Source organism: Dasypus novemcinctus, chromosome 14 (assembly GCF_030445035.2).
Source record: "Dasypus novemcinctus isolate mDasNov1 chromosome 14, mDasNov1.1.hap2, whole genome shotgun sequence".
NCBI lineage: Eukaryota > Metazoa > Chordata > Mammalia > Cingulata > Dasypodidae > Dasypus > Dasypus novemcinctus.
In genome coordinates this window covers 29683785-29711062 of record NC_080686.1, presented here as the reverse complement: position 1 = coordinate 29711062, position 27278 = coordinate 29683785, and the positions used below count along the sequence as shown (strand labels likewise).

Below are 27278 nucleotides of genomic sequence, written 5' to 3'. Positions count from 1 at the left end.
CACTTCCATTACTGATTAGGAAGTATCTCTGTATTTCTAACAGTGCAGTATTTTCCAATAATAAAAATGGCAAAAGGCAAATTCCTTTCAACTGAACAGAAAGAGACAGGGGGTATTCTAAAACATTTTCAATTCTGAGTGTATCTCAACAGATTCTGCCTTGATGAATACTTTAGAATAATTCTGAAGGGTTAAGAGGGCATTAAAGTTTTCTTCATTACTGAATATTTTTTACATTTCCCAGTTGCTCAGTGTTTCTCCCCTTATTGTATCCTCACCCCAAAAGACACATCAACAAATCAGTTAAATAACTTATATAAAACTATCATCATCATTAACCTTAAATTTTTAGAGATTTTATATATGATTTACTTATCACAACAACCCTGTAATTACAGGCAAGAAAAAAATTATTACTATTCAACTTTTAGAAACAGAAAATTTGAAGTTCAACAAAGGTACAGCTTGCCCAAATTCCAAGCAATGACGCCAACTGCTTCAATCCCTACTCTAATGCTGAGCCCACCAAATCATGCTCTGTAATTCCAGTCCCTCCTTGTCTTTTGACTCAGGAAGCAATGAGATGAAAAAAAGACCTGATAGTACAGTAAATACAGCCCTATAATTTGTTAATACTAAATAAAAGATAAGACCAAGTACTACTGAAGAAAGTACAGCTCAGAAAATGTCAATGTTAACAGGATTTTCTTTACGGTATGGTCTAATGATAGCATAGATAGTACCATTAGTATAATGCCTTACACTTACAGAAATCAAATCTTTACAACACAATACCTAAGTCACAAGCTTTAAAATCTCAAATGCTTTTTATTTTAGGCATTTGACTTGCAAAGCCTTTAAGTAATCACAGAGAAAGCTAAAGGAAACAGAAGCTAAAATAAAATCACATAAAAGGGCCACATTAGAAACTTTTCTTGCATAAACTGAAGGAAGAATTCAAAGTTTGCCAAATGGAAATTACAAAATTGAAGAAAATGTCTATTTTTTATATCTTTAAGATATTAAAATAAGATATTCCAAAATACAAGCTAACATTAAATACAAAAATGTACTTATTCATTCTAAAAATACTTAAGCATCTTTAAACAATAAAAGAACGTTATAAAGATTTCTTTGGTTTTATAATAGCGAAGAAAAGACCAATAATAAAAACAAATTAAGAAGAGAAATAATTTGACAAAAGCTGTTAGCTGTACAAAATCTCTGAATATTACCTGCTTCAGTGTCTTCCTTTAAGCACAAAATAGAACAATACCATACCTATGTCTCAAACATAAAACATTAACAAGCACCTGGGAGGCACCATTTCACTGAGGGTGCTGTTGAGTCCGCTGTGCAAATCTTCATTTTGAGATGGGACGGAGTGAACTGAAGGGATGGGTGGGACAGATGGGGCAGAAAAAGGAGGGAGAGGTGTCTGGAAAGCTACTCTGGGTCTTTCAGGTGGCATCATCTCTTCAGAGTGTCTTGGTGCCACACTAAACTGCTTTAGTCTATCAGGCTAAAATAAAGGGAAAAAAATTGCTTGTTATATAAAAACATAAATATAAAGCTAAAGGAAACTCAAAGCCCCTCTATCCCAGAATACAAATAGGCACTTTGGTTAGGTACAGAATAGAATTTTACAGATAGAAAAGACTTTGGAGATCACATCCTTACTTTATAATAAATGAGGTAACTGAAAGTTCCCCATGGTCTCACCTATGGTCTCACCATCAATAACTAATAAAGTAAGAACTACAGCTAGATATTAATTCTAAATAAAGCACTCTTTCTGTTGTACTACAAATACTATTCTACTACTTCACCTATTTGCCATTTCTGGTATCAAAGTGTTCTTTAGAACAGAGGTCAGCAAACTTTTTCTATAAAAGGCCAGATATTAAATATATTAGGCTTTGCATGATTTCCTCACAACTACTCAACTCTGCAGTAGTGTGTAAACAGCCACACACAGCAGGTAAATAAATGAGTGAGGCTGCGCTGCAATAAACCTATATACATTAACAGGTGATGAGTAGGTTTGTCCATAAGCCAAAGTTTGCTGACCCCTACTCTAGAATATCCTCTACATGTCCTTTTCTAAGATCTGCACATCAAAAGTAAATGTTCTTTTAAAGTAAACCTAATTATTATGTTTCTAATATTTATCATAAATCAACCTGACTCAGCGTTTCATTCAAAGATATGTAATAAGAAGGTCTGTCAAACACTAAAATAACTATAATCCCAGACTTAATATGCCATCATATTACATTAAAAAGTTCTATATTTTAAAAGGAAGTTTTTGATTGTGAAATCTATTTGAAAGTATTTACGATATATAAAGATAAACCAAGAGTTAAATATATTTGACTAATTTTAAGTTACTGTATTATTTTTGAAAATGAACTTTTCAATGAAATTAATGCCACTTCTTATTCAAAGATCAAGCAAAAATTTGCCTTAGCAAATAAATGCCACACATCAAACTACAAAAAACTGAATTTTCATAAGACCAATAAATTATTACCTCCTCCTTACTTAACTGCAGTGATGTGAGTAATTCATTCCACTTAGTGATGAGAATTGCAAAATTAAAGTAAAGATAAGGTTATCTCTCGTTTTACTTTAAATAAAAATTACTAAAATGCTTAAAACTTTCAGTTTCTTAGGAAATCACTCTAACATAGGAAAAGTAATGAATATGTACTCAAGAAAAAAATTAAATTCTGTTGTAAATTAAACAGATAACATTCTCATGGAATAGTACATTTGAACAAAGTAGAACAGGCAAATTTGAAACAAAGTAAAAATGATGAACAATAACATTTTCTTTAAAAAGATGCACATTCTACACATGTGCCAGATTGTTTTCTAAGTTCACAACCTCTGTAATAAAAATATATTTTTAAAAAATTATAGGGTGGGATGGGAAAATACACCAAATTTAAGATATGGACTATACTTAGCAGTAATATTTTGATGATGCTCATGCATAGTTTATAACAAATGTTTCACAAAAATGCAAGATGTTGGTGGAGGGGTGATGAATGGAATGCCTGTATGATGTTATGCATGTTTATTTTGTTAAGTTCACAACTTTTACTATACACTTATTGTTTATGTATGTTCATGCATGGATGATATATTTCAATAAAAAATATAGTAACAAAGAAGATACACAAATGAAAAACAAAAAAATATCTCACAGAAACAAAGAATGAAGGTTAGCATTTACTTTTTAAGACAACTGCATTTATTTTACTACTAATCAAATTGGCCTACTCTTACATTTTCTCTAATATCCTCGATCTCCACCTCACCACAACATTAGAGATTTGAATGAAAGTCATCATGAACCCTTACCGATTTCTCAGGATCTTGTACTCCTGAAGCTGCAACTCTGAGTTCCAAGTCTTTTTCTCTACACAAAATGAAAGTTATATATATATATATAACTATAAAATATATATATATATTTTTTATATATATATATAATAACTATAAAATATATATATATATATATATTTTAAAAGTTATAATAAAGATTACCAAACTAACCATTATTACTGATACAAACTTACACACAAAAACTACACAATAACCTCTCTAAATACAAATAATTACATTAATTGACAACAGAAACTTAATTCTGAAACCTAAATTTTGTACCTGGGTGCAAAGTAATTCACATGTAACTCACTCAGAATACATATCTCCAAAACAGTGTCTGGGGTACTTCAGAAACTAAGTAATTCACACATAACCAACCACAAAAATAAAAATCTTCACTTTGTGAAATAAGCAACCTCTTTTGGGGAACATGCATATTTTCAGATGGCAAAAGAAGGGTAAAAAGATAAATATAAATACCATACTTTCTAATAGGAGTTTTTAAGAAATGATATTAAAGATTATTAATATCAGTAGCAGTTAATGGCTTGCTGTAAGATATAGGAAAAAAGCCAAAACTGAAAGATAAGAGTCTCAAATTCTCTAGAACCAAGACTTCTATTCTTAATTTAAAACTATAATATTTCACAGATATTTCTACAAAGAAGGTTACAGTTAGAGACTTGTATACAATACCTGTGAATTTACAATATGATTATTTTTATACTGCATACGTGTGTAAATGCTTACCATTTCAGACTGTAAAAAGATAAAAATACCTTTATATTTATTATAATTTATGGAATAAAGCAGTGCATATAGACAGCATTCTACTCTAAATCAAAAAATGAGGATGCTAATGAAGGAATGCAAAAGGCCTGTTAACAGAATACACACATATTCTCATCTGTTACCTATGACAAAGAAAATGAACACTCTCATTCTACTTGTTTTATTATCCTGGCTGACAATGTGAAGAGTGAAATAAAAGTAGTTAATGAAGCCAAAATCCTATTAGGAAAAACACCCCCTTATTTTACCATGTAATAGCTACCACCACATCATTTTACACAAATGCATTCTCAAAGGAGTTATTTAAATTCAAAGTTTTTTTAAAAATGCAAACCTTTCATTACCGTCTCTTGTTCTTCTGTTGCTCAGCCATTTGTTCCAACAGTTCTAGTCTATATTTCTCTTTCCTTCTCTGAATAAGTTCCCGATCTTCACCTCCTAGATAGTGGTAAGAAAAAATGCAGTCTTAATTCTTGAGCAACATATGTACCTAGAAATTCAAGTTTTTTAAAAAAACCTCCATTTTTAATTATTTCAAAGAGGAATAGAGGATGCAGGAAATACAGAATAAAAATCATAAGTATTAGTACCTCTTCAATTAATGTCAAAATGTAAAAGTACCTAGTATGTGTCATGTCCAAACTTCTACATTTAGTGAAAAACCCTAAGTACCAAAATATTCTAAAATCCATCACCATTTTCCCAATAATCTAAGTAATATCTCCACCAATACATCTCAAAAGGCCCTTAAGTTTAGTAAGTTTGTCCAAAATACTTCTCAAAAAAAACTGCCCAGAGGGGATTGTGGGAAGATGGCAGGATAGGAAGGTCAAAGAATCAGTCTCTCTACCAAATTAACTATTAAACTGGCCGGAACTATATGAATCAATTATTTTGGAACTCTCATGTTTAGTTAAGCATCGAGGGAAGAGTGGGAGGAAAAGGCTGGTAAACTGTGTTAAATATTGGTGATTTTCACCTCCCTGCAGCAGATACAATCCCTCCATTCCCCAACCTTCACAGCAGGCAGCAATGGCGGACTGCGGCCAAGGCTCTGGGTGCAGCCCACGTTGTCAGGGTGGGCTATAAGGACCTAGTCCTCCAAACTCCAGGGGTATGTGGTCTGACTGATGATCACAGCTTTTGATCAGCTTTTTCAGATAACTGGGGGGCCAGTTCTGAGGGGGCATGAAGTTCTACCACCATCATACCACCCAGAGGCAAAAGGAAAAGTATCTTTAACGAGGCAGTGTCTATTTTTTCTTCCCTTTGCTCTTTCCACTCACCTACTGGGAGCAACAACGGTTTGGAAGAATCACAAATTAATAGCTCCAGCCATCAAAAACAAAACGTAGTGTGCGGTTTCAGATTATTTTTATGAATCCCAAAAAGAAAAAGATTGTGTGGTAAACTGATGTATTACTCTGGGTGTGATACCATCTGACTGTATTGGATTCAGTGAGGGACCTCTGATTATGTTTACTTGACAAAATCAATTTAGGGTTTTTGATTCACCCACATCAGTAAGGTGACTCAGGTTGAGTCCCGCCCCCTTGGTGGGTCAATATAAATAGACACTCACTCAAGATGACACAAGGGAAGAGAGAGAGCTCTGTCATTTTTGACCCTGGGGTCCTGGAAAGAGAGATGAGCCATTTGCCAGATAATGTGCAGATGACCTTGGGAAAAGTGAATTGAGACTGATTAGGAAGCCCTGAGAGACAAACTCTATGCCAGCCTCCAGCAGAGATCAGGAAGAAACTGGGCCCACAGAGCTTCAAGAGCAAGAGGAAGCCCAGGAAGGAGAGACCAGACGGAGATGAGCAAACATTTTGCTTCAACACATGGCAACTGACTTTAGTAAGAAAGTAACGCTGAGTTGGACTCTTTAAGGCCTTGTAACTAAATTTTTATCCCAAATATACACCAACAGATTTCTGGTACTTTGCATCAGCACCCCTTTGGCAGACTGAAACACCTAGCAATACCAGTGATGGGAAAACTAGATTGCCAGAGTGGTAATAAAATACTACTTAGAATGTCCTCTGTTCAGCAACAACAGAAAAACTACAACACATACAAAGAAAACAGGTAACTATGGCCCATACACAGGAAAAAGAGAATTTGTGAGAAACCATCCCTGATGAACCTCATACATTGGAACTATTAGTCAAAGACTTTTAAAACAACAGTCTTAAATATGTTCAATGAGCTGAAGAAATATATATACGAAGAACTAACTAGGGAAGCGGATTTGGCTCAATGGACAGAGCGTCAGCCTACCGCATGGGAGGTCTGGGGTTCAAACCCAGGGCCTCCTGACCTGTGTGATGACCTGGCCCATGGGCAGTGCTAACGCATGCAAGGAGTGCTGTGCCATGCAGGGGTGTCCCCCGCATAGGGGAGCCCCATGTGCAAGAAGTACGTCCCGTAAGGAGAGCCACCTAGTGTGAAAAAAGTGCAGCCTGCCCAGGAGTGGCACTGCACACACGGAGAGCTGACGCAGCAAGATGACGCAACAAAAAGAGACACAGATTCCCGGTATTGCTGGCAAGAATACTAGCGGAGGAAGTGGACTTGGCCCAATGGATAAGGCATCCGCCTACCACATGGGAGGTCCGCGGTTCAAACCCCGGGCCTCCTTGACCCATGTGGAGCTGGCCCATGCACAGTGCTGATACGTGCAAGGAGTGCCGTGCCACGCAGGGGTGTCCCCTGTGTATGGGAGCCCCACACACAAGGAGTCCGCCCGGTAAGGAGAGCAGCCCAGCATGAAAGAAAGTGCAGCCTGCCCAAGAATGGTGCCACACACACGGAGAACTGACACAACAAGATGACGCAACAAAAAGAAACACAGATTCCATGTGCCTCTGATAAGGATAGAAGCAATCATAGAAGAACACACAGCGAATGGACAGAGAGAGCAGACAACTGGGGGGAGGAGGGAGAGAAATAAAAAATAAATAAATCTTTTTAAAAAAAGAGAAAATAAAAGAAGATATGGATAAATGGGAACCCCTCAAACTTAAAACACTTTTGTGATTCAAAGGACTTTGTCAAGAAAGTGAAAAAGCAGCCCATTCTATGGGAGAAAATATTTGGAAACCACATATCGAATAAGGTTTTGATTTTCATTCTATATTAAAAGATCATACAACTCAACAATAAAAGAGCAAGCAATCCAATTAAAAAATTGGCAAAAGATTTAAATAGACATTCTCCAAAGAGGAAGTACACATAGCCAAAAAGCACACATGAAAAAATGTTCCATATCACTATTAGAGAAATGCAAATTAAAACAACAATGAGATATCATCTAACAACATATAGAATGACCATTATTAGAAAAAACAGACAACAATAAGTGCTGGAGAGGATGTGGAGAAATAGGAACACTCCTTCACTGTTGGTGGGAATGTAAAAATGGTGCAGCCCCTGTGGAAGAGAGTTTGGCAGTTCCTTAGGAAGCTACATATAGAACTGTCATATGATCTGGTAATTCTTTTACTAGGAATATATCCAGAAGAACTAAAAACTATAACACAAATAGACATACACACACCAGTGACCACAGCGGCGTTATTCACAACTGCCAAAAGATAGAAACAACCCAAGTGTCCACCAACCAATGATTGGAGGAACAAAATGTGGTATATACATACAATGGAATACTATGCTGCAGTAAGAAGAAATGAAATTGGGACACATGTGATAACATGCATGAATCTTGAAGACATTATACTAAGCAAAGTAAGACAGACACAAAAGGACAAATATTAGATGGTCTCGTTAATATTAAATACGAAGAATAAACACATGGAATTAAAACCTACAGTATAGGTTATTAGGAGATAAGAGGAGAATTGAGAAGAACTACAGATGCTTAATGTATGTAGTTTTAATTAACTCGACTATAAAAGTGTGGAAATGGATAGAGTTGATGGTAACACATTAAAATGAGCACAACTAGTTTATAAAAGGGATTTTGGCTGAAAAGGCTAGTCTGGGGAAGTAAGTGTCAATAGAAAGAAAGCTAAAGAATAATCTAGGGACTGAATAACACATTGAACCCAGAGGTGGATAAGGACTGTGGTTGAGGATACAAATGCAAGAGTGTCCTTCTGTGAGCTAGAACAAATATACATCACTATTGCAGAGTGGTGGAAATGTGGAGATTCATGGGAAAACTACAAGTGGTGTGACCTACAGACTGTGGTTAACAGCAATACTATTATATTCTTGCATCAATGCCAGAGATGCACTATGTTGATAACAGAGGTGTATGGAAAAAGTATGCCAAATGTAACCTATGGACCATGGTTGGTAGTAACAGTCTGATGACATTATCTCATAATTTGTAACAAATATTCCACCATGATGTGGAATCTTGGTGAAGGGGTGTTGTATGGGAAATCTACACGTGTATGGTTGTTTTGTAAGTTCACAATCCCAGTAATAAAAATTTATTTTTAAAAATAGTGTGGGTTGGGGAAAAATACACCAAATTTAAGATAGGGACTATAGGTGGTAGTAATATTTTGACAATGCTCTTGCCTAGGTTGTAACAAATACTTCACAACAATGCAAAGTGTTGGTGGAGGGGTGATGTATGAGACCTCTGTGTGATGTTATGTATGTTTACTCTGTAAGTTCACAATCTTATTTTTATGCATGGTCATGTATGAATGATATACTTCAATAAAAAATTGATTTAAAAAAAAACACACAGCCTGACTGACACTTGACTGCAACCTTGTGATCAGAAGACCCAACTAAGCCATGCCTAGAACTGACCCGCACAACTGTGATATAATAAATGTAGTTGTTTTGAGCCACTAAGTTTGTGGGAATTCATTATGTGGCAAAAGAAAACTAATACAGTGACCCATAACAAGTGAAAAAGTCAGTAAACAGAAAAAGGCACATAAATGACAGAGATGATGGAACAAGGATGTTCAAATAACTATTTTACCTACGCCCAAATATTTCAATGAAATTAGGAATGTAATAAGGAAAATGGAAGATAGTATCATCAAATGGAGAGTTCTGCTTCTGCTTACAAAGTAGAAAGACATAAAAGAATCTTGTTCTGATCCAACATGAGAGAAAGCTCAAACATCTACAAAATTATGCTTTTTAAAAAGCCTACAGGAGAGCTGGAGTTAAAGGCAACCACGTTAACTGAATTTCAAAGGGTGAAAAAACCAATCCAAGGAGAATGGGACTATTCAACAGTTTTACCTTTAGCTAAGTATGAAGAAAGAGGCAGCCACCATAAAGCCATGTAAGAAGAAAATAGCTAAAATTGTAATGAATTATTAAAAGCCATGAGTGGGCTCGGGTAAAACAGCTCAGAATCCCAGAAAACCACAGATAAAAGGGGGGTCATACTCACTTGCCAGCTCTTCTCCATGAGCCTCCACCAAATGCCTACAAGGAAAACTGGAGATGGGGCAAAGTAGACAAAGCAGGAGACCTGAAAGACACCTTTCAGTGGTACACAGGCACAAAACACTGCCCATTTCCTGGACCCCTCTCTCATATAAAGAAAAATCATAATCCACTGGTAGAGGGACAGAAAACCCACTTGGTCCCAGCATTTGGCACTCATACAAAGCTAAGTTCTATTACTGTTAGGGGAAGGGTAGGAAAATTCTCAGACAAAAATTTCACAGTTTGGTTACCATGCAGAGGAGGAGCAGGAGCACTGAGAAAGGCCACCCCTAAGATCCAAATACCCAGGGTCAGCCTTTGCACCAAGTCACAAGAAACAGCAATCAACTGCTGAGGTAGGGGAGAAAATGTGGGGAGAGAGACTTTCTCCTTCAAGAGCATGCAGGTTCTTGCTGAAAGATTAAGGAAGATGCAGAAACACAGAATATCCCTGCTGGCCTCACACTAGGAATAAAGTTGTCAGAGAATTTAACACTTTCCTCAAAGGAATTGACTTCTGCTGATAAAAATCATTAAGGATTAACAAAACATGAACAACACTATCAACCTGACTTAACCAACATTTATAAACAATACCAATCACCAACTGCCTGATGCAGACTGAACATGTCCCAAGACAGTATTCTTAGGCACAAAAATATTATTTTAAAAAACTCGACCATGGTTAGCAGTAATAGTCTGATGGTAGTATCTCATAATCTGTAACAAATGTTCCACAGCAGTGTGATGTGTTGCTGGAGGGTGATGTATGGGAGTTCCACACATGTACATGATTGTTTTCTAAGTTCACAATTTCTCTAATAAAAAAATTTTTTTTTTAATTCAACAAATTTTTAATTACACAAATTATGTTCTCAGACTAACGGGAATTAAACATGCAGTCCATTACAAAAAGACAACAGGGAAATTTCCAAATATTTGGAATTTGGAAAATAAACTTCTAAATAACCCATGGTTCTATTATTCATGTTGTATATTGTTCTAAGCAGTCAATTCTCTCTTTTTTTTTAATATAGTAAGAGCCCCCAAAAGAGGTCCTTAGGGGCAAAATTATAGGAAGACAAATGTCAGTTAAATTGAAATGAGAAAATCATAATAATCAGAGCCACCTAAAAATGGAATATGCTGCCTCTAGAAAGAATGAGTTTCCCATAGGTATGTACAAATATAGGCCGGGGGGGAGAAAAAGAAGCATGAGATAAGTCAATAAACTATACAATTTTAATGGCTTGTTCTAGACATTAGAGTCTGTTATCTGAACAAATATTCCTTCATAACTCCTATATTGCATTAAGGATAAATGCATCCAATTCATCTTTAGAATGTCAGGGCTGAGTAATTTTTTCAGTGATAAAATTATTTGACAATGGACTCTCAACTCAGAAAGTCTTTTCTCTAAGTTTAATCAATTTTTAAACACATCAGAAAAATGTAACCATTACTCTGATCTACTAAAAAGATTAAACTGGTCAATTCTCATTTAAAGACATTATACCCAAGATAATCAGGTCAAATGAAACTCTAAGGTGCTGTGCCATTTTCCTCACAATAGCCATTTCAAGGAAACAAAGGTCTGAGATCATCATCAGACAAACACGTCTCTAAGCCAAGATTTAAATTGCTCTTTTTAAGTTGAATGAATCTAAACTGTTATTCAATTTCCTAATATACTTTATTAAAACCAAATAGCAGGGAAGTGTATTTGGCTCAACAGATAAAGCATCTCCTACCACATGGGAGGTCCAGGGTTCAAACCCAGGGCCCTCCTGACCTGTGTGATGAGCTGGCCCAAGCGCAGTGCTGACGCGCGTAAGGAGTGCCGTGCCACGCAGGGGTGTCCCCCGCGTAGGGGAGCCCCACGTGCAAGGAGTGTGCCCCATAAGGAGAGCCACCCAGTGCAAAGAAAGGGCAGCCTGCCCAGCAGTGGCACCGCACACATGGAAAGCTGGTGTGGCAAGATAACACAGATTCCCAGTGCCACTGACAAGAACACAAGCAGACACATAAGAACACACAGCGAACAGACACAGAGAGCAGACAAGAGGGTAGGGGGGAAGGGGAGAGAAATAAATAAAAAATAAATCTCAAAAAAAAAGTGCAGTTCATTTTTTCTAACAGTTTTCACACACAGAACAGACTTCCTTACTATTAAAAGGTATAAAAAGGAAATAAAGCTCACTTCACACACTGTTTCTGAAATTAAATTGTGGCAAGTATAATATAACAAATCAACAAGCTTATATTCAGCAATGATCCTCATTTCTCATAATAAAATAATTAGAAAATCTGGACTAGCATGATTTGAACAAAATACCTTCTTGAAAACTACATGGGAAGAAGAAAAGAGAAAAAGGTTTACCTCAGAGAAACCAAATTAAAATGCAAGGCAGTTTTGTGCTAGCTAAGGAATCAAGAAGAAGAAACCCACCATCATGTATAAAACAATTTAAGAAATAGCCACACTACACTAAAGTGTAGTGTGTTTTAATTATAAAACATAAAATTAAAAACTTATAACTGAAACTATTTCACTTATTGCCTACAGAAAATTCATCACTAAACCAAAGTTATTTAGCTTTAAAATTATACATTATACATGTTAAATATGTTTAACATGAAATAAGCACTTGATAAATGACAGTATTAATTACAATAGTGAGCTCTCACAACAGACCCATTTATTTTAAAAACTCTGCAAAAGTCTAAACAATTCCAAGTCTTGTACATACCAAAGAGCATCCCCACAAATGGACTACAGAGAGCTTGAGCATTAGCAGATTTGGATCGTTCATTGGACAAGCTGTCTCGAGCACTACAACAAAAACAAAGAATTAGAACCCAAATAATTTCAGGAAGCAAAACTTTACAGTAAAACGTAGATATGAGTTACTGGTCTTTTGAAATACTACGGATATTATATTAATTCCATATTTTTTAAGTTAAGGTAAAATCATGACATGTTATGTCTTTATATAGTTGGGACACCAAGGTATTCAGGTTCTATAAAAACATAATGTTTTCTTCAGCCGGCTTCACTGGTTCAGTAGGTTCTCAAATCAAATTCTTTTTCATAAGAACAGTTACCCCAACAAGGAAAATGAATTTAAGTACATATAAATAAAACCTCAAAACGAACCAAATGGTATACACATACTTGGAAAAGCAGATCATCCCTAAAAGATTTCTTCCTTGGAAGATAAGAAAAAGAAAGAACAAGAACAGAGAACTACTGCTAAGAATGCCATGAAGTATTGTAAATTTTCATTTAACAAAACTGTGGTCCTTTTTTTCCTTTATAATTTCTTTATCACTAAAAAGGAAAGCTATTAATATACTATACCTTTCCACTTTTTCTGTAAGCCATTTTTGAGGCAGGTGGTGTTTCACAGTATAATGACTGAAGAGCAAAATTTATATTACAAACTATACCTGTTATTTCCAGCAGATGAAATTCTTATGTTTGACTGTTCTGGGAAATCACCATCACACTCCATAGGAGGCACAGTCCCTCGTTTGTTCCTGTATATCCTTAAAAACATATTAGCTTATAGAGCATACTCCACAAACAGTGGACCTTCTTATATCTCTTTGGTGTTTTTACATTTGTTGTTAAGAAGCATTAAAGGGAACAAAGTGTTATAATGAAGTTTTACTGTAAACACATTCCAAAATTAATTCAAGTGAGATCTAACTATGATCTGTTGGCTAATTAGGAACACTGAATGTTTAGATTTAATAGTCTTTACAATAAAGAGCTTGCTGTACTTTTTGTGCAATTTTTCCGTGAATCTAAAACTTCTCTAAAAATAGTTTATTATTCAAAAGGAAAAAATAAAAATAAGGAGCTTGTCAAAATTATTTTGATAAAACGCCTAGAAATTAATTTCAAAACTAGGCATGTATTAAGACTTTTAAATCATTCATTTATCAAAGAATATTTATTGAGCCACCTACTATGTGCCAAGTACTATTTTAGGCCTGGTGTTAAGTATGACAGACATGGTTGGGCCCCATCTTCTTGAAGATACTAGTCAAATTTCAGAATGAGATCACTGTTTGAAATCAAAACGAATATCCTAGGAATTATTTCACTGTATATACAAACCTTTTTAACTTAAAAATATAACTACATTCTTACCGTTAAAATAAATCAAATATAGCAAACCACATTTGCTAATATATAAAATCAGTTGAAGAAAAATAAACATCATCAATAGATTAAAAATATTATAAACATATAGGCTAATACATGAGAAGGAAAAAAGTGGAAGATTAGAATGGTTTTAATTTTCTTCCCAAAAACCGTTTATAGAAAATAATGAAAAAAATTTTCAACAATTAACTAGAGACGGGTTTTTTTTTCCATTTGGCAAACATTGATTTTCTTTAGCTTAAATTCTCACGTCAGAGAAACCAACATGACCTTTTATACCCAACACTTTTGTGTCCATGAAATTCGGCATTTCATACATTATATGTAGCTATTAAATTAACAAATTTTTTTTTTGTCTTTCTCAACAGGACTATTAGAAAGAATTATGGCTATTAAAGCATTATTCAATATTTTAGGTGAATTTCATTCTTCAGTTATGAAAAATGTCAAATTTTAGACGAAAAGGAACATCTCATTTTCCACAGAACCAGCATGTAAAATTCTCCCTTAGCTTGTCTCCTTCACACAAGCTATTGTCAATATGATCTATGGAGAAAAGAGACCATCTGTAATCTTAATTGTAATAATTTATGATGTGGTATGGCACATGAATGGCTTCCATCTTTTTATATATATCTAAAACAAAAGAACCCTCCCCACACACTTTCAAAAAGGAAATTTGTTTCAATTTATCAAAATGCAGCTGGTTTTATATTTAATGTCTAGATGCTCAAATCTCAAATCTCTCTGTACATCAATTTATTGTCATTATCTATTTCTCCTATTTAAAGAACAAGAACATATAAACTCAAACTCAGATTTGCAACTAATGATGCCAGGAAATCAGACTTAGTGATACTAGATTTATAAAAATACACATGTGCAGAAAAGAGTTAAATAAAAGATTTGAGACTAGCTATCCTTTAAAAAGCCTACTTGCAAGGCTGGCCATTGGTTGGCAAATGGGAACTTAAATTTTGAAGGGATTCCACAATTTCAAAAACTGGTACGAATAACACATGGTACCTAAAATATGCAATCAAAGTAGTTTGTGCTGAATACATGCTTTCTTTCTGGGAGTCTGGAATTTTGGTACATGCCAGGCAGAGGGTGCCTATGTGATCAGCCCCCAATAAAAACCTTGGGCACTGAGTCTCTAACAAGCTTCCCTTATAAACACTTCAAGTATGTTGTCACAATTGGATACCGGAGGAACTGAGCACAAACTATCTGATTCCACTGGGGAGGAGCTCTTGTGCCTAGTTTCTCTGGACTTGGCTCCAAGTGCCTTTTTCCTTTGCTGACCTTATCGTGTATCATTTTGCTGTAATAAATCACAGCCAAGAGTACAACTATATGCTGAGTCTTTTGAATTCTCCCAGAAAACCACTGAACCTGTGAGTTTAGAATCAACAATACACAAAGGCAAATTCATTAATGTGGTAAAGAGATGCCTGTACCAATGAAAGTGCTAAATACAGAGAAATTTAAAGCTATAAATTTTAAAAAACATAACCTAGGATTCCAGAATTAAACACCATTTCAACATAAAAAAATTTGCACTAATATAATGCCCAAGAGCTGTGGCTTCCTGCATTTTAAATTGAGTTGTATGAAGATAATATCTGGATTTGTAATTCTAGTTTTTATCTAACAAGTTATTTTAGAAATCTTTACTTAGGCAAATGAAGTCCTTTGTGAAAAAGAGAACTGGTAAGGACCAACAGTGGTTTTACCACTGCTCTTTTTCTCTTAAATCCTCTCAACATTAAGCAGCAACTGACAGATGGCAACATCCAGAATTAATGAACTCACTAAATGTCTAAGGATACCATGACTCTAATCCAAGTTAAGGGGTTCAATTTAAATCTACTTTGTCCCTGGGAAGACCTTTGTGTTTAGCTATGACTTTAGATACAGTCCTGGTTAAGACTATCCCTGTGACCCAGAATTAATCTGTCTCAATATTCTATGGCTGTGAATGTATAAGGTTCACTTACCACACTACAACCCACAGGGTTCTGTTCAAAAAAAGAAAGACCTCATAAAAGAGAGTATTTGCTTCCTTTGTCCATAGCAAATCAGATATGACTGAGAGAAAGAAACAACTGTAAAAAAGGGATTCACTATCCTACTATTTAAAAAAAAAAGTTAATAGTATGTTAAATGGAAAAGTATTTTTCTCCCTCTCAATTTCCTTGAAGATGTGAGTCAACAACTCTAGTTGATTAGGTAAAAATCTCAATGCCCAGAGAAAACTGGTACAGGGTAGAGACCAAGTTAAAGGTAAAAAAAAAAAAAAAAAATTAACACGAGATAGGTTTAAAAAAAAGATTCTCTTACAGAAGAAAAGCAAATTGTTTAAAACCACAGGTATTTTTAGCTAACTAATCTAAATGTGAATTAACTCCTAAATGATGAATAACTTATTTTTCCTTAATAAACCACAGAGTCAAAGTATTTCAGAAATAAATTTTAAACGTTTATAACATCAAAAATAATACATTCTAAAAAGAAAGTATTTACCATATCTTGGTCCTCTGTTCACACAAATTCACAGGGAAGAAAGAGTCAAATTCTCCTTACTTAAAAGAAAGCATCTAATTCAAAACTATGGCAGTTAATTACACCTTGTTTTCCTATCATGAATTTTTCTATTGTGAATGAATTCTGGCATTAAAGGTAACTTCACTATACATGTTAAAGTAAAACACTGAAATGTCAACTATAAGTCATCATTTTTCTCATTGTTTTCAGTTCTTTCCCAGTTTTTAAATATTTACCTTAATTCAATAACAGTATTTTCCTATTACCGACCCCATAATCAATAAAATGAGAAAAATAATATTAAAATGGCTCTTCCAAAAATAAGTAGAAATTGATTAACTAGATGGAAAAAAAGGAACACCAAACTAAATAACCTATATCTTCATAAGCCATTTCTCCTCATTTATGTCTTGTGTATTAAACATGTACTGTTTTTAGAAAAACACTATGCTAAGAAAGCCTACCATCTATATGTCTAACACAGATTCTAATTTCAGGTGGAATATTATAACAGAATTTTATTTAATGACTATTAAGATTATAAACTAACAAAAGTTAAGCAGAATAGAAAGGCTAACCGCATATTCACAGAGAAAACAGGAATTTTTTCATGCTAAAAATTTCTTCTACTGATTATCACTGGTTAAAGTAAAACACAAGGTAATATATTAACTTCTACAGCTCAAGTTAATAAATAAAAGACCAAGACAACAATATTTAAACTTGCCTACAAATTTTAAGAGTATTAAAAGACACATCATTGCATTCTACTTTAAAAGGCTACTAAAATATAAATTTTGCTCAAAATAGTACATATTTATATATATACATATACACAGAGAAGACAACTGCCAACCACAATTCTAATCATCTTGTTACCTATTTAAGAATACTGCCAATGATTCACAGAGGAACATTAGGAAACTAACAACATGCCTGGGCTTCAGCTATCCCACTTTTAAAGTAGGGAAAATATTTCACTAGTAAGCACATTACGATATATAAAAAGCTTACAGAGTTATTAGAGAAGAACTGAGACCAAAAATTTTAAAAATATCAAAAATTATTATAAGCCAAAACCAGAATTTATGGGAAGGGGCAGGAAAGGAAAGAGAAAACAGAAAACAAGAAAACTTAGAAAACTGGAGGTAAACTAATTTTACACTGCTCATAATTAGTTATATTTAGCTTTAGTTAAGAACTTCCGATGAACATTACAGTATTTTAAGAATAAGAAACACCTGGAGCAAGAGAGCAAATGCAGTTATGCAATTCTTTAGGCTCAAAATTTTCACTAACAAGTACAGTCATTTTCTCCACCAACAAAACTGCCTGTTAAACTCTTGAATAATTCATGTGAAATCTTTTTCTATTTTGATGGAAATACGGAATCTACGAGTCTAAAATTCATAAATTCTATTTTAACATCAACTGCCAGAGACACATAAGTGAAACGCTTTCACATTTGGAGATACGAAAGTTTATGTATGAAATTTTTAAAAAAAAGAAAGTTTATGCATTAACAAAGTAAGAGTAACAAGGATCTGCATTTTAAAGAAATACTTCTAAAACTTTCAAATGTCTAATGGGAATTATCCTCATTCATCCTCACATTTAATCTAGTCTAAAATACAAATCCGGGAAAAACAAAAAAAAATGACAATAAAAATACTACTTGGGAAAGATTACATATAAAGTTTGTTTTACTTATGTAATACATAATAAGATAGATCTCAAATAATTAGCAGAAACTTCATTTGCTAGTTCATGTATAATACTATCACAAGGTGTAATTATAAAAACGATACATTAAAATATATAAAAATTAAAGCAACAATAACCACAATATTTTTCTTAAAATTCCAAACTTTAAAAGGTATGTATTACTTTATACCCTAAAGGTAAACAAACAGAATAAAGTAAAAAAAATTCTCATATACAAAGAGAGCATCACTCAGAGCACAAATTACCTGCAGTGCCCAATTTAAGAGTTCTTTTAGTTTAGGCAGCCTTTGACTACCTTCAGATAATCTTTTTAAATCACACTACAGGATTCGGCGCATTTTCTGAAGAACAAACAATTAGATTCAGATCGAGAAACTACAACTGGCATTCCAAAATTCTAGTCCTTCACTCAAGTAACAAATCACGGTGGATATTAAAAAGATTGGGTGAGGAGGACTTAAGAGCTGCAGCATTAAAAAGTAGAATACAGACAACTATGAAGGTTTTATAGTTATTAATATTATTCATTATAATACTGAATGCATAGCATTATCCCTTACAAAATTTTCTAAAATGCTAAAAAAAGTAAATAATCTACTTGGACCAATAAATGAAACTTAAACTGCTCAAAATTTAGATTTAATGCTTTCAAGTTGTCAAGTCAATGCAAATATGGGACCCTGCAATATTTCTATCTCCAAATCAAGTTAGGTAAAAAAAAAAAAAAAGACAAGCTCTAATTATTAAGATTAATATGCGTTAAAATAAGACCCCACTGTAGGAGTTAAGAAATTATAAAAACAATCATCCAGCAAAACTGAAAAGCATCTGAAAATCTGATTTTGAAAAATTTAATGCTATTTCAGTTAAATAAGGGATTCATTAAGTAGCTTAAAAACAAACAAATACATGGATAAAGGTACTAAGACTATGTGAACATTAAATGAATAAACTGTATTCCATCTATTCTAGAATATGTTTTTTATTCACATTTTACCATCTCTGAAAGTGAAATAGTTGTCAATATGGCTTAAGCTGAGTTCTTGCAGACAGGATTTCTTTTTCTTCTGCCAGTCACCTAAAGGCACTATGAATCTGGGACAATTCCGAATTCTCGCCTCCAGGTTTCTTTGGACACTAATGGCAGCAACTGTTTAGACTGCAAACCAGAATCAGTACTGGCTTATGGTTCAAATTCTCGGAGAAGGTTTTTTTTTTACTCCCTCCATTCAGGGGCAAGGTTGAGACACAGATGTTTCTTTTCTGTCCCTTTCTCAGAGAAGGTTTCTCATTTACTTTTACACAAAGGGTGTAGCCTTTCAGTGTCCCAGCTTCATAAACAGCGTCTCTTTTAGGCCCCCAATCTTGTTTTAGGTTTTTTTTGTTGTTGTTTTAACTCAGAAGCACATAAAATAAGGGTGCATCTTAAAATTTGATAATCTTAGAATTAATCAAATATGGTAAATCAAATGAACCTGTCTTTCCCTAATATAATGATAAAAGTAACAACAGCAATATTAAACAAAGAAAGAAAAATGAAGTTATAAATACCTTTCATTTGTATACACTCTCAAAGGTCTTCTATCAAAATCACTTTCATATCTAAACCTCTCATCCATTTCTTCACTTACTTCAGGATCATGGTCTGGTCTATACTGTCTATCAAAAACACGATCCTCATTAAACCTACGAAATCTTCTTTCTGCAATGTCAGTCTTGTTAGCAAACCTTTGATGGTTTTTTTTGGAACTGCCCACTTCATTAGCTTTTTTAGTAATTCTTGTATTCCTCAACTCAATTTCATCATCTAATTGTCGATATCTGTCTTCCTCAAGTCGTTTTTGGTTTAGAAGCTCTTCATATGCCTCTGAAGGAATTAAGACGTCTTTTCTAGGACCCTCTGTATTTTTGCAGGATGTTTCTATTTGTGAAGATAAATCAGGCTTAGCTTGGCTAATAGGATTTTTATTTCTTTCACTCTTGGGCTGTTCAATTTTCAAAGGAAAAAGAAAAAAAACAACTGAATAAGATACTATTTTTAAAAGTAGTTAAACTCTCAAATACTGCTTTGTCTACTTATGATTTCAATTCTGATCCTTTATCACTCAAAAGAAAAATCTCACCTTTAGAAAAAAGTTCAAGGAAATTTTATCCTTCAATAAAACTTAATATCAAATAGACAGGCAACAGTAATATGGATAAGTAGTTATTAAAAAAAAAACGGTAAACTAAATGCAAATTCTTATTCTAGGAGATATTAGACCTATTTTGGCTTTTGCTTCAAATATTTCAAATTAATTTTTCTCAACACAAAGAATATAGAACACAGTAAAAAAGTTTGATCCTAGCAACATCAATTATCCTTAAATTTGGGAAAAAACATAGTTAGAATTATTTAAATTATTTAAAAATTAAAAGTAAATAAAAATCTCTTTAGAAATAAAAAAATAAAAATCACTTTTTTAATAAAACTCATCTCCCACATAAAGTTAAACGTAAAACATGATACCTTTTTTTTCAGGTTTAGGGAGCCAGGGATTGAACCCAGGACCTGGTATGTGGGAAGCTGACGCTCAACCACTAAGCCACATCTGCTTCCCTTAAAGTAAGTTCTTCGATATGAGATAAAATAGTTTCAAAACTAAATATTTAAATGTCTGTTTGCTTTAATTTGCCTTATTTTTTTTGTAGATAGATAAAAACCAAATGAAACATCTAAAAGATACAAATGCTTTTCAAGTAAGTACAAAATATTCAACCTGTGGTATTAAAGAATATACTTTAAAAGCAAAACCTACCTCAGTACTCTTTTCTGTCTGTCTTATCTTTTCATTGCATTCTTCCTTGCCCCTGAGAAACTGATTGTATTCTTTGTTGCGTTCAAGTTTCAACCTTTCCTTAAAATAAAAACCAAAAGGCAACATTACCTTCAATTTCAGGAAAAAGTACCTTAATGTAAAATCAGAATTTCAAATATGACTCATTCAAATCAAAGATCTTACCCAGTATCAAACTTTACTAATAATTTCAAGGACAGACTAATTGCAAGGCACAGGAGAAATAGAAAAAGGTTCAAGACCACCAATGCAGCTCCCTAGGTTCCTTCTTGCCAGATTAGAGCATGCATTACTACATGTTTTGGTCCATATTAATATAATATGAGGTCTCCAAGAGAACAAAATTGCTTCACTTCTGAAACATCCACATTTTAACTCCAGTAGTTATTATACTTAGGTGACATTTTCCAATGAGTCATGTCCCATATATCCATACATTCCAGGTAAGATTACTATAAGCAATTCTAGATAAACTAGGCACTTCCTGCCAAAAGCATGCCATGGACAAATTTTTCCCAATACAATTAGTGCGTTTGCCAGGAGGTCTGTCACTTGCATGTTTATAAGGAAATATGATGAGGACATCTTCCTTCTTCCTTAGGGGCATTGCCTATCCCCAATCCCTCACACCCCACTCCAGAAAGAGAAAGATCACAACGCAGGTCTCCTGCTAGCCATTTCCTTCCCAGTCTTAAGTAAGGATCCTCATTATATTTTAAACATGAAAAAATATAATTATCACAGACAATAAAATTGCAAAATGGAAATGTCCTACTAAAACACAAATAAGTTACTTTAGCAAATGTTCTTAACCCCTAATACCTCCCAAAGTTACTGAAACAATATAACCTAAAAAATTACTAAAGAAGTTATTTTCTGTCTTTTGACACTAATAAGTCCATTTGTCCAAACTATTTTGTTTTCTAAACCATTTTATGATTTCTGTTCTACTTTGGGAATTAGATCTCTACAAGAGGTACACAGTGCTTTATCACTACCACCTTTAAAGAGGTGCACATGTGTTTGTGAAATGATAGAAAATACATTCAAATAGTCCCAGATCCATATCCTACATAAAAGCTCAGTATACATTCACATTCAGTAGTAACCCTAATAAAATGTCACAGCATAAACTTTACAGCTAAGGAAGCGATGAAAATATGAATTCCAAATATTCAATTAAGAAATAAAGAAAAAATATTAACATATTAAAGAAACATCTTTGTCAATATTACATGGTTACAAATACAATGTTCAATTTTTTTAACAGCATAAGTAGAAACATTTTAGATTTTTGAAAAATAAACATATTCAAGTATGGAGAAATGATGATATCTTCAGTTTACATTTTAATCAGAACTATAGTTCATATGATTTTGATGCTTCAGAAAATTGCTACCCGCAACAACTATTCCTATCCACCTACCTTGGCAGATAACCTCTCACCAATAGGAAGAGACACTCCCAGAGTGGCTGGATCTGTTTCACCCGTAGACAGAAAATTTTTCTGTACATATACACATTAAGAATATACATTATCTAATTGTCTTTATAAAATATATATCATAAATGTGTCTCTTTACATTCTAGATTCTAAACTATTACATTATGCAGAAGAAAAGAAATGGATGGAGATGAATACAGGAACTACAAATTTATAGAGACCATACTATACTACATGTAATTAGAAAAGAGAGAAATCTCTTCCAGTTAGGCCTTAATTTTCATTTATCTGTTGAGTCAAGATGCCAGAAATCATGAGAAAAAAGGAAACTTCTAAGCATACACTTCCTTCATTCCCAGTACCCTATTATTCTTCTGTTTTTAAGGCAAATTTAAATTTTCTCACCAATATCCTGAAGCATGTGGCAGCACTGGTTTTTTTTTGCTATTTTTTCTGCAATTACATGATTGGCTAACTACTGAAATGCCAGAAGATATAAACAATGAATATTGTTTATGTATCACTCCATTCTTTCTCATTAGATATTTTAGGTAATGCCATGTAGCAGACAGAACATGGAGTGGGAGTCAAAGGACCTGGTTCTACTCCTAACCCCAAGGATTTTCAGTTGTATAACAATGAGCAAATCACTTCACCTCTCTGGCACAGCCTATCTTCTTCTGTAAAATGAGAATATACCTGCTCTGCCTACCTACCAAAGCTTGTATAAGAACAGAGGAGGATAATAAAAAAAAAAAAGTCTCAACACTATAAGCAAACACAAGAGATTAGTAAAAAATACATGTGCTCTCTAACTTTCTGGCATTGTTTTTTAGTGGTCATATAATCTGGAATAAGTTATTAACCTCTCTGCCTCAATTTTTCATAGGTAAAACATGAATAATGTCATCTAAATCACTAAATTATGAGGATTAATCGATCAATACTCAAACTAGCTTCATGCCTTTTATGTCTTCATTAAACAAGGAATTATTAACCATCTAATAAAAGTACTATTTTAGGTAGTAGGGAGACAAAAATAAGTATATGCTCCCTATATCCAAAAGATTTACAGTTCAGTTGGGGAAACAGACATGTAAACAAATAACTACAAAACAATGTACTAACTGCTACAATTAATTAGTAAAACTAAATGATTAAAGTCTCATGAAATCTAATTCTATAGATAAATTGTTACAAAAGTTAAACTGAAAGTTAGCTATACAGAACTCTCAATTTATCAGTGGAAATATGACATATGACTAAATCCCCAAGTCAGTTCAATCCTTATATAACTGAATTACACTATAAATCTAATCATTCTGTAGTTCTACATATATGGAAAAACACAATGTTTCAATCCTGGGAAGACAGATATATAACATCCTCATTCCTTCATTGGACAATTCCCCCATCCTCAACTCAGGTATAGGATGATGTGTGACACATTTTCAATGGAATGAAAAAATAAATGATAATGATAGCTTAAGGAAAGTTTCAAAAATCTGAATTTTAGTCATTCGCTCATTCACTCGATAAATATTTACTGAATGTCTACTATGTGGCCACACTGTTTGAAATATTTGGGACCCATCAGTGAAGAAAACAGAGAAAGATCCCTGCCCTAATGAAGCTTACATTCAAGCAGGGGTGAATTGACAACAAATAACAACATAATGAACAGGAGTTATATAGGATGTAGAAGATGAATATTGTAACAAAAAAATAAAAAGAATAGCCTATGGTAGGCTTCTAGGGGGATGGGTTGGGAAGAACAGAAATCAGGAGTTCCCTTTTGGACATGTTCAACTTATGGTGTCCATTAGATTTCCAAATGAAGATGTAAAGTACGCAGCTGGAGAGACAAGTTCAGGAGAGAGGTCTGGCCTGGAGATATAAATTTATTGGCTCAATTTTAAAACTATTCTTGTTTCTGAAAATATGTCCTTCTTGTGTTTTTAATATGGTCAAACGTCTTTTATTCTAAAATCCAGAGAGCAGATGGTAGTTCTTTGTTTCCATGATTCTTCTTGGCAAAATTAAAAGCTTTGATTTTAATTTAAAAACTCATGTAATCCAAATGTCTGGAAAGCAAGACATCTAGAAGGAAGGAGACCTAGAAACTGTGAACATTCCAGGAGTCAGGGAAGCCACTGTAACCATGTCCCCATAGTCTATGTAATTTTCTTTTTCCCTTGCTTTCCTTTCCACTCTCGCCATCTCAGATATCAACCAAAGATTGTCTTTTTCCCTAATCCACTGAAGTTTCTTCTCTATTTTCCTAAATACAGGGCTTAGCAATTTTAATGAATTTTACTGTATAAGAAAAACAAGGTAAAATTTGTTTTTAATTTTAAAGAAGTGCAAAATTAAGAAATCTGAAAACATTTTCAAAATAAAAGTTTTCCCAAGATTCACTGTATCATAAATGTCTAATATTTCTTAGCTACTCTTCTACAATTCCTTCTTGCTAAACCACCACCAAAGACTTCTTTATGTCCTTTGAATTTCAAGATCTGTGTTCCTTGATCTCTTCTTTCCTATTAGATAACTTCTTATGTCCCTCACCACTGAAATGTTTAACCAGTAAAAGGCAGAGTCAATGTGGAGAGTAGTGTGGAGAATGGATTGAGAATTAGTTCTTCTTTTTTCTAATCTTACACTTATAAAGTATATAAAATCCACAATTGAATATGATGGATATCTGATACCAAAGGGAAACCCAACTCAATTCTATCATGGGATATGGTGGTAGGGATCTAAAGTGTACAAGTGAGGAATGAAACAGGGCTTTGGATGAAAGGGGACAGCAAATGAAAAAGAAAGGACATTCATTAAATCATCTATCTTTTACTCGGTGCCAACTACATTCCTGCCCTTAGTAAAGAAGTCAAGTCAACCAAACAAATAACTCAACAGTACATGAGGCCATGTGACAGAGATGCCCAGGGTGCTATAAAATCAGGTGGGGAGAGAACGCACTTAACCAAAATTAGAAGAGTCAGATTAAAAATTCCTCCAGAGGTAATAATATCTAACTTAAGTTTTAGCAAGGTTAAAAGGAGAAAAGGAAAAGGAAAAAAGGGAGAGAAGAGTTTTTTAAGCAGAGAAAGTCTGGCTCTCAAGGGAACCACAAGCAGCTCACTAAGAAGGATGAGATCTTAAGTATGCAATGAGGAGAGGTGAGAGAGAAGGATAATGCAGTATAAGGTGAGTGAGGCAGGCTGTAAGGTGAAAGATTGCTAAGAAATTTGAATTTTTATTCTGAAGGCAATGAAGAGACACTGAAGTATTTAAACCAGTAAGGAACAGGATCATTCTGGATAACAGTGTGGAGAATGGGTTGAGAATTAGTATTAATACAAGGAAGTCAGTTTAAAAGCTATAGCAGGAATTTAAGACAGTGAGCGCAAAGTATTTTGCATTATGGTACTTACTGTTTGAAATACCACATGAGCCTTACAGGCTGCTTAAGGAGGTATAGTGTTTCACTACTATCTACCACACAAATCAAGTTAAAAATCCACTGCCTTCTAACTTAATCCTATCCTTTCTATCTGCATCATTATTCTTAATACTCCCAAAAAGAATCCTACAAATCACGCTTGTAAATCTATTATGTCTCATCCACACAAAGCTAAAGTCCACCTCCAGATGCTTTATTCTAAATTTCTGAAAAGCTTTCTCTCCATACCTCTCCCTCTAGAATATCCAAATTCTTCCTAACCTATCATGCCTTACAAAAGAACATCTCCCACCATGAATCCTGTCCTGATCATAATATCTTTCTTATTGTAGTTCTTTTCCTAATTGCATGAATCTTATTGCTATAACTAGATTAAAAGCCACTTAAAGACAGGATCCATATCTAATTCATTTTCATTTTAAGAGTTTAAAACACATTGGTTGAATGTCAAATGCATGGGAGATTCTTTTTTTTAAAACAGTTTTATAAAAATATAAAACTGTTTCTCTTCGACTTCCAATACAAATTTATAAACGTATTCCACAAATTTTGGTGCAAAAATACCAAGTAATCCAAATCCTGACAACATGAAATTCAAAAATGCTTTAAAAAATCTTGAATGTTCTTTCAATCTATAACTCTACTGTGATTAGTATAATTCGAAGAAAGATTAGCATGCTGCAAACAAATGGATTTATAACAAGCTGCACAATATTTATAGAGAATGCATAAGAAAGCAACAAAAATGCAAAGCAGGAATTGAAAAAAATGCTTGATTGTATTAACAGAAAATTATATTGTATATACACTGTCAATTTGTAAAAGCAAGGATACAAAACGGAACCATTCAAAAGTCTCAAAAATCACAAAGGAAGCTGTTTTTCTAATTGATTTGAGAGCAATCTCATAAATTTAAAAAAATTGCAAAGTACTAAAACTAAAAACAAAAAAACCCAAGAACATTTTGCAGGCAATCCTACCTTTCTTTTTGATTGTGTAATACCCTAAAGTCAGGGGAAACAAACCATTGATAAAATGTATTCAGTCAAAGTCCTTTCTCTCCATATGCAAATCAGAATATAAGACACCATTTGTCCAACAGGAACAAATATTTTAAAGCAGTGAAAAACTAAAGAATATCTTGAGATGACTAGAGACTGTTTAAAATAATTTTATAAATCTAAAAAATAAATTGCATTTTAAAGTTTATAATAAATCTTTAGTTTAGCTCTTACATAACTTAGCAATATGTACCTAAAACAGGGTTCTGCTAAGTAAAATATTAAATCATAAAGCAAAGACTTTGGTACTTAAATGAATGTTACATGAAATGGTTTAAGCTTAGTTCCTAGGAAAGCAAATCAGCAACCGGAACTCCATATGTCATTTTAATACATAGTGGGGAGGCTGTGGAGGAGTGAGGAATCATAATTGGGCTACTTTAAACTACAACTTTACAGAAAA

At 33.7% G+C, this 27278-nt stretch overlaps 1 protein-coding gene across 11 annotated transcripts in view; it reads right to left on the bottom strand.

The window, feature by feature from the left end:
• Window positions 1-27278, bottom strand: part of CSPP1 (centrosome and spindle pole associated protein 1) — a 139916-nt gene that overhangs the window by 69560 nt on the left and 43078 nt on the right. For 3 of the 11 annotated variants that reach the window (XR_009180416.2, XM_071207842.1, XM_058275614.2), the window contains exons 5-14: window positions 26795-26818; window positions 22331-22411; window positions 20866-20964; window positions 19619-20052; window positions 13072-13170; window positions 12372-12454; window positions 9584-9664; window positions 4533-4626; window positions 3370-3427; window positions 1314-1522 (exon numbers count right to left, since the gene is read on the bottom strand). Coding sequence is in view for 10 of the 11 variants with exons in the window: in XM_071207842.1 (XP_071063943.1) it covers window positions 1314-1522; window positions 3370-3427; window positions 4533-4626; window positions 9584-9664; window positions 12372-12454; window positions 13072-13170; window positions 19619-20052; window positions 20866-20964; window positions 22331-22411; window positions 26795-26818 (1262 nt within the window). In the remaining variant the exon portion in view is untranslated. The remainder of the gene's footprint in view (window positions 1-1313; window positions 1523-3369; window positions 3428-4532; window positions 4627-9583; window positions 9665-12371; window positions 12455-13071; window positions 13171-19618; window positions 20053-20865; window positions 20965-22330; window positions 22412-26794; window positions 26819-27278) is intronic. The other 8 variants (XM_012520681.4, XM_058275611.2, XM_058275610.2 and 5 more) reach the window with 8 other exon arrangements.